Below are 8898 nucleotides of genomic sequence, written 5' to 3'. Positions count from 1 at the left end.
CATCGCATGTTGACCATTTTAATTTATAAAATTAAATACTTCTTATTAAATGATGAAGTATCAGTTTCTGTCTTAGCAATATCTCATTACGTGCCATACAGAGAGATATTTCAATGTCATTATGATTAGTAGAGTCTTTTTTCTATATTGCATAAATCGATCGCTTTTTCTTTGTATTATGAATACATCGACTACACTTTATAACGAATCACAGTCTAAAGATTTCAACATTTCAATATTATAGATACAAAACGCACGATTGTCCGCACTGATATGAGAAATAGAAAAATATGTATTATTTTTTTTAAATAAAATCAAGATTTTATTTGATATTCTCAACAAATAACTATTTTAAATATTTTCATTAATTAAAGAAAACCAATAAAACAAGAAAATTAATAATAAAAATAAGAATAATAAAGAATACTGAACATTGCAATTATCACAAGAAATGTATTCCCAGGTAGACGAAATGGATATGATAGTGATCCATTGCGTTCGTGCAAGCGCTTATCTAATTTTATCGCCAGATCAGATGGTAGATCTATATACACACGTGATACACCAATGGTACATATTAATTCCCATAATTTTTCAACATCGACGCGGTCATCTGGCGAAGACCAAATTGTAAGCGTAACCTTGTGAGTTACAGACGAAGATATCAACAGTTCAAGCAACTGAGTTTGACTATTTGCAGCAAAAACAGCTCTTACAGGGAATGTCAACTTTTGGCCATAATTATAAATGTCAAATTTCTAAAGTACAAAATTTATTATGTTTTTGTTTTAATGGATACAAATAAATTATCACCTTTATAACATCCAGCATTTGTTGGACTTGGTCTGTAGTATAAAAAGGATTAGTAATTTCTTCACGCCAAAATGTAGTCCATCCAATGGAAATTACGGCATCCTTAAATTTTCTACATCCCATAAAAAAACGCTGTGGATCGACTGGTATCGTTTCATTTTCATCAACTGGACCTTTAAGAATGTCAGCATTCAACCAAATAGGACATTTCATCTATGGATATATACATATTTTTTTTAAAAAATATTTTAATCTAAATTAAATAAAATTAATGTGTCCCAGAGACTGTAATGAGTACTCAACACTCAAATCATACTCGAATCATTAATTGTGCTTCATTTATATGCATTCTGATTCTTTTTTTCGTATATTCGACTCCACCTGATTCACAGACACAGCTGACAGCACTTATAATGATTTATATTCTACTCATATGATACTCATAAACAGCACCATTCGACATAAAAGTGATGCAAATGATTTATGAATCATTCATGAGTCGGTTAAAATTCGCTTGTTATTGTTTACTGTGCATATAACTTCCTACTAAAACAACCCTTAATCTACACATAATATTTAAGAACACATGCATTTACCATCCTAAACAACAACAACAACACATACCAAATGTTGTTTTTGCTTAGCAAACAACAGCGCTCACACAAATTTTTAGGATTGATATAATTCAATCCAGTCATTTATATTCGATAAGGATATTCATACTCACCTGAGTATATGCTATCATTCATGAATCATTTGCCATTTAAGCTACTCTACTTAGAAATATGTACTCATTCTTCTGAAGCTGATTCATTAGCACCAGTATTCGTTAACGAAAACACTTGTGAATCATTTCTGTGGTGAATGTGAATGCATATAAGCAGTATGTGAGAAAAACGCTTATACACATTTATATTTGGTTTTTTATGAGTGTACTTTGAGTGTTAAAGATTCATTGCAATTCTTCCATGTGTACACAAGTTTTAAAAAACTTAGGTCCATTAATAAAATAAAGAAATAGATATATATTTCAATAAAATTTTTACCATTTGTTCATAATAATAGGTTTGTTATAATAAGATAAAAGAAAATATATATAAATGAATCTTACTTTAGGTAGCATAAGATGTAATACGTTTAGAGATGCCTCGAATACCTCAATAGACTTAAAATCCAACTTAACACCTTTTTTATTATTTTCTTTAGCAACATTATTATGTTTCATTATTTGATCTAAAAACATTTTTAATGAAATGTCAGAAATGGTGTTCGGTGGGTGAGCCATTATAGGTATCTTAGTAACCGATCTGGTTTCATACAGTGCACCTAACATTACATCTGCTTCGATCATGTCGATTTTTGTATCTTAAAAAACATAATAATATAACACTTTAAAAAAGGATTATTTATTAATATTTAAGTAACGTGTTCTTAAGATCACATTCTTTTAATTGATGATTCAGAACATATTTGTTCTAGTACTCACCATTCAAAACATGATCGAGGTATTTTTGACTGTTGACTGCATGCGCCCACTTAATGAGATACGAAAGTTTCTTGTTTTTCATTGCGTTCATATTGGAGCTGTTAACTGTGCTACTCTGATTTTCTTGTTTATATGGACAGGAATTGGAGTTTGAAATTAAATCGCTATCAAAAATTTCATCTGATTGAGCTGTCATAAAAAAATATTTATAAAATAATATTTTTTTTTAATTAATTGAAAAAAATTGATATTAGTAGGTTGCTTTGTTTTTTTTTGCATATTAATAACATAAATGTATTTCTATATCAATTATTATTATGTTGAGGCTAGTAGAGTCAGTGCACCTGAGCACTTTTACTCTCTGTTAACTGCGAGGTTTCTTCATAACCAGTCTCTAAGCCTTCACTGGACTATTGTTTATTACTTCATCAGACTAAGTAATAACTGAATTCAGATCTGCATATCTCCCCGAAGAGCCTCTATGTTACATATTTTAACTGTTATGAATAAAATTATATTATTAGCGAATATGTTATTAATAAGGGACAAATATATAACTATCATATTACTCGGTACAAAAACATATATTTAAATAGGTTCAAATTGGGAATATCTAATGTAAAAGCAATAAATCCGTAAATAGCAATAAAGCAATAAATAAAAGAATTCTTAACGAAGAATTCCATCTGTCTTGGTCGCCAGCGAGTGTTCTAAGTTGTAGCCATAATCATTGAGATACATTTGGAATCGTTGTTTGCTATATTAATTTTGAATTTTGTAACAATTCTCCTGCGTCTTCTACGATTTTAATGTTATCGTCTTGAAGCACATGCTCAATCTATAGATGCTTTCCTATTGTCAATTTGTATTTGGCTTAGCTTACTTCGGTAAAATATGCCGCATATACTTGTCAAACAATGGATGACAAAGTCGCGAAGTTTCGTGATAATATATTAGTTCCGAAGTTCCGTCATAATATATTGCGTCCCTAAAACTGCTTTTACACTGGTGTTAAATATTCATAATTTTGTATGGCGAAAAATATACATATGTATTAAGTTTATAGAAAGTTTGCCACGTCTATAATATTTTTTTAAAATAAGTGCATCAGATCCACAATCATTTCATATAATACCATCTGGGCAGCTAACCTGCTAAACGTATTCTCTAAAATTCTGCCTTTATTTTGTATTACTGAAAGTATTTAAGCTTGGTTTTCAAAATGTCCTAGAATCCCATATAAATCAAATTAAATTTATTTTAGAGAGTCCGAATTTTTTTCAGAACTATATCTAGCATAACAAGGACAGTCACAACCTTCTTGGCTTTTTTTGTTAATTATAAAGGCATGATTCTCTGAATACCGACATGAAAAGGGCTTTCATTAGTAAAGCTATATGTGCGATGACTCCAATGCCTATTGATGCGTCCTATATCGCCTTTCAATTTATGATGTCGAAAGCACTTTCAAAGTCTATATTAAAGAGTAAAAGAGATTTTCTGTGATAGAACCAATGCGTATTAATACGCTTTATATCGCCTCTTAATTAATGATGTTAAAACCACGTTAAAAGTCTATATTGAGGAGTAAAGTGATCTTCGATGACCCCAATGCATATTAATACGTTCTATCTCAATTTTTAGTAAGTAATTTTTCAATAGTAAGTTTTCACAACTTAACACGTTCAGTGGTTGTTAAACGATCCATATTGTAAAGTACTGCCAAATCAGGATCACGGCATGGATCATCCTTTAGTATATAATTCGTTTTATACTATCTGTTATCGTACCAGATATTGTATCAAAAATGGCAAAATTTTCAATTCAACACAATATTTGTTAAGTTTTTAAAACTTTTTTTGAAAACTTTTTTTTATATATTATATTTATCTTATAATTAATTTTTTTTACATTATCCAAATTCCATGAATGCAACCGAATTTTAGACGAAATGAAAACGATAACAAAAATCGGTTTAAACGTTGATTTTTCATTATTGAATTTCGGTTTTTGATACAAAATGGTTAGAAACTAACGTGAAAATTAAATAATATTTTGAATAATTAAAAAAAAAATACTACCTAGGGCACCTAAAAAAATAAAAACAATATAAAATATTCCTAAAATTGCCATTTTATAATATTTGTGCATATATATTTAATATTTCACACTGTTCAAAATCAATAAAAGATGAAACAATAACTTTCTAGAACGACACAAAATACATTAAAACAAAACGTAATTTATGAAAAACTAAACAATGACAACAAATTGCAAATAAATAAAATACTCAAATATTTAATTAATTAATTAATTAACTATCTCAACTTCCCGGCCAACTATTCTTGTACTCAAACACTATAAAAATTAATTATTTGAATGTCATCATTTGAAATGCATTCTAATCACGTTAACGTGAACTCACATTAACGTGAACATCTAATTAACATAAATACAAATTGTATTATTATATTCATAATCCACAAACAAACAAAATTTGCATTTAACGGTTTCCACCTCTTTTAATGGTACTCAAATCGAAAACACTACAATAGAAAACTGCAACTACTTTGCTGACTCGAATAATATGATATATACATTTTCAACTTGTTTCCACTGCTCTTTAACACTTATCAATAATAGCTGTTCACACCAATACTTTTCTTTCATTAAGATTTCAAAACAAAAATCATGCAACAAATAACGTCTCTACAAACAGAATAGTATTGATATTTAACATTTAAAAATAAAAAATATGATTAATTAATTCAATTATTCTACAGCTGGTTTATGATTTCGTTCTAATGTAAACACAAGTTAATTTTACAAATTAACAAAATTCCACAAAAATGTGCAAACATAAAAGTCAAGTACGGTTTTAGGACAGTTGGAGCGCTGACTCTGAGCTTCAAATTTTGCAGGATTCTTAGTCTCAAATAATTATTTACGAATAATTAAATAAAAGAATTATTTCCAAGACCACTGATGATGGGTATTTGGCAATACTCGAAACAGCTGTATGGTTAGCCAAAAATTCAATTAATTAAAATAGTATAAAATTAATTTTTGTTGTTATAGTTCTTTACTTTTCAAAAAAAATCTCTTCATAAAACAATGTTTGTATATGTTGGTGGCAATCTACTCTACTCTATCAACCAAAAAAAAAACTATTAAGACTAAACAGGCCTAAAATGCGCTAGGGACAGATTTTGATATAAATTGAAATTGTTAAACAGCATCTGCGTAACATCTGAAAGCACGAAAGCTTTTTATATGGCTGGAGAAGTTTACTTAGTAAGTTAAACTTGCTTAACAAGCGCGTTCGTAAAAATGTAATATCTGCCTTGAAAAAGGTAACATAATTTATATACCGCAGCTTAATGCCTTAGCTTGAAGTTATAAAGTTTGCAAGGATATTGTACAGTTAAATGCAAACAAGTTTGTTAACGAAAACATAGATAAAAAATATTTTCTAGATAGAATTTCAATTGACATATTTTAGAAAAAAAATTTAATAATACGAAAACATTATTAATATATTAAATGGTTCTGAGATAGAACTGTTCGAAGAAACAAATTATATAAAGACCTGTATAATACATCGAAACTATATACTTTTGGAATATAACAACTTATGAAACGTATTATATAGTTATAATCAAAATATCACCATTATAAAAATATATGATATATGATACAATATATATATAAGTCGACAGATAACATCTTCTCACGGTCGCTATTTTATTAGTTTTTTTTAGAATATGGGAATAGAAGACTATAATTCGGTAAAATCGAAAAATTGTTGTTTTTTATACTGAAACCCCATTTTCCATTATAATTCCATAGAAATGTAGTAAAGTCATTAAAGGAATTGTTAATGACATACTACTTGTAGGTGCTTTCACAATGTCATTTTGAATTTTGCCCTAAATAAATTAAGTCATTTTAATGTCCATTAATTCAAGTAACAATTTCAATGAATTAGAAATAGTTCTCTGTTATCAACTTCTATAATTATTTTTAAACTTAATTGATTAAAAATTAATTAAAAATTTGAAAAAAAAAATTATAATTACCTTAATGTACTTAAGTACTTAAGTATTTTTTAAATGCGATGAATGAATTCAGAAATAAAAAAAATGCAATTGCCCTCGTTCACGTTATCGGTTTAGCACTGTAGTCTTAATTCGAACAGTCGTAGTTGAAAATTAGTTTTCTACTTAATTTTTAGATACATTAATTTAACTCGACAGACATATATATGTACCGCTCCCCTCCAAACGTGGACTACAACTGTTGAGAGAAATTATTGCCGGTAAACCACTTCCCTGTTTTCTCACTCAAAATGAAACTCAAAACAAATTCGCAATGCGCAAAAACATTTCAAATAGTTTTATGAACTGAGAGATTTTTAAAAATTCTACTAGCCTGTTTGATGTGAGGGGTTCGGTAATGTTTAATAATTACCCACAGCATAATATAATCTCAGATATACATATACGTATGTACACACATATATACGTGTATGCACTTTAATAGTCACAAGTTTAAGGTCTTCATAGCTATAACTTGATACTATAGTCACTAATTTTAAGTTTAAGTGCTATATTAATAAATAAACATATACGAGTATATTATTATATTAATTATTTATATACACATACATATATGTATTAAGTTTTGTTTTTTTTTTGTTTGTTATCGAATCTCAGATTAGTTACAGGCTCCTCGGGGAGGTATACAAATCTGAGGTTAATTATTGCGTAGTCTGACGAAGTGATATACAATAATCCAGTCAAGGCTTAGAGAGGGATTATGAAGAAACCTCGTGGTAAATAGAATGTAAAAGTGCTCAAGTGCACTGACTCAACTAGTCTTAACATAACAATAATTATTATATATAATAGACATATAACTTTCTTACTATTATTTTTTATAATTAAAAATAGTCATTTTCTATGGTGAAGATACAATTTCAAATAGAAAATGGGATAATAGTGATAAAATTTTCTTAATTAATTTCCAATTAAGTGAATTCTTGAGCTAACCAAACACCTGTTTCGGAATACACGTGGAAATGCTGACAACTGTTAGCACGCGCTTTCTGAACATAAACTAAACAAATTAGAAATGTCAAAAATGAAGGAGTGTCCTTTGTTGAAAGAGAGCATTTTTACAACTATTAGTTTATCTGCATTTAAGACATTCACCAGTTTATTATTATTCACGTTGTCACAAAATGCGAGCAGTCCATCTAACCAAAGATCCACTTGAGCCTCTATTTTTATTTGTAAGAATCCAATATTTTCACTTGTAATTATGTGTGAAAAAAATATTGGAAAAAAAATATTTACAAAATATTATCGCGGGTTATTATAACAATAACCACAACAATATAAAAATCAATTCTGAGTATTGAATTATCTATATAGGTGCTTCAAAAGGTTCGATCATCAAACTGCTACAATAGTTTGCTAGAAGACTGTGTGTTTATTTTTATTTTTAGTAAACCGAAGATATATCAATATAAATGAAAATATAAATACATATATATATAATCACATATGTAATAATCAATGCCCAAATACAAATACAAATTATCTAGAAAAGCAGAGAATTTATTTTTAATAAATTATTTGATTATAAAAATCGTCAATATTTAGTTATTAAATTAAATTATTTATTACAAAATTGTAGTGATATGAATGTCATTATTAGGTTTGCAAATAATGAAATCATATGCGTACTAACTTAGCAATAATGAGCTTAATGGAATATTTATTTTCTTTATTAGAAAATTAAGTAAGTTTCAATTACATAATTTAAAAATATTTGAATTTTTTTTTAAATAATTTTATTTTAACTTTTACACATATTTTTTTTCTTTAAGCTTACATATGAAAAACTATTATTTGTTTATAATTATTTTAAAAGTGATTAATTTATTATTAATTTGATTTGCATAAAACATATTTTTATGTTATGATATATATGCACATATCTACTTAAAAAATAAAATATGAAAGATAATTTTGTTTTTAAATTTTATTTAATAATTTTTTTTTTTGTGTATTCGAATAAATTTTACATAAATTAAATATAAAAATTTTTTACAAAATAGAAAATAACAAAGTAATGCGCTTTTTTAAAATAATTTACGGATCTTAAATATATATTTAAAAAATTGTATATATAATGTTACTACTAAAATCGTATTGAAATGTTTCGATTCAATAACTACAAAATAAAAACTAATTCTTTACAAACAATATTATTAAAATAAATTTAATGCAAAGTAATTATTTGGAAAACATGTGAAAATAGTACTTAAATAATATTATGTTTATATAAATAAATATATATATAATTCAAAATTGAAAAAAAATCTTTAGATAATTATACCCTTTACAATTTGTATTACATAAAATAGTAAAAGTTTTGTTTTGTTTACTTAATTTTGTATATTTGTAAAAAAAAGTACTTAGATGGGCTAATGACAGAGTTTTAATAAAATATATTTGCGTTACAGCTAATTAATTAAAAAACAATAACAATATTAATAATAACATAAAATATATCAAAAAAAAATGTAGTAA

At 26.9% G+C, this 8898-nt stretch overlaps 1 protein-coding gene across 2 annotated transcripts; it reads right to left on the bottom strand.

Annotated features, from left to right (window-relative positions):
- Positions 1-386: 386 nt before the first annotated feature.
- Positions 387-6581, bottom strand: LOC119690029 (protein FAM151B). 2 transcript variants are annotated; one of them, XM_038105012.1, is made up of 5 exons: positions 6379-6581; positions 2300-2488; positions 1925-2178; positions 814-1026; positions 387-758 (listed from the first exon to the last, which is right to left on the bottom strand). In XM_038105012.1, the coding sequence occupies exons 2-5, from the start codon at positions 2388-2390 to the stop codon at positions 396-398; spliced, it is 921 nt and encodes a 306-aa protein (XP_037960940.1). In that variant the 5' UTR covers positions 2391-2488; positions 6379-6581; the 3' UTR covers positions 387-395. The 2 variants fall into 2 exon arrangements, with proteins under 2 accessions (XP_037960940.1, XP_037960939.1); XM_038105011.1 differs by lacking the exon at positions 6379-6581 and having other exon boundaries at positions 2300-2547.
- Positions 6582-8898: the final 2317 nt, after the last annotated feature.

The sequence above is a fragment of the Teleopsis dalmanni genome, chromosome X (assembly GCF_002237135.1).
Source record: "Teleopsis dalmanni isolate 2A chromosome X, ASM223713v2, whole genome shotgun sequence".
NCBI classification, from domain to species: Eukaryota; Metazoa; Arthropoda; class Insecta; order Diptera; family Diopsidae; genus Teleopsis; species Teleopsis dalmanni.
This window is presented reverse-complemented; position numbering and strand designations above follow the sequence as displayed.

Excerpts from the sequence above, each read along its gene's own strand:
- LOC119690029 (XM_038105011.1), bottom strand. The coding sequence starts at position 2,495 with ATGACAGCTCAATCAGATGAAATTTTTGATAGCGATTTAATTTCAAAC. Across the intron at positions 2,179-2,299 it reads CCTCGATCATGTTTTGAATG|ATACAAAAATCGACATGATC; the intron begins GTGAGTACTAGA and ends ATGTTTTTTAAG. Across the intron at positions 1,027-1,924 it reads TACATCTTATGCTACCTAAA|ATGAAATGTCCTATTTGGTT; the intron begins GTAAGATTCATT and ends ATATATCCATAG.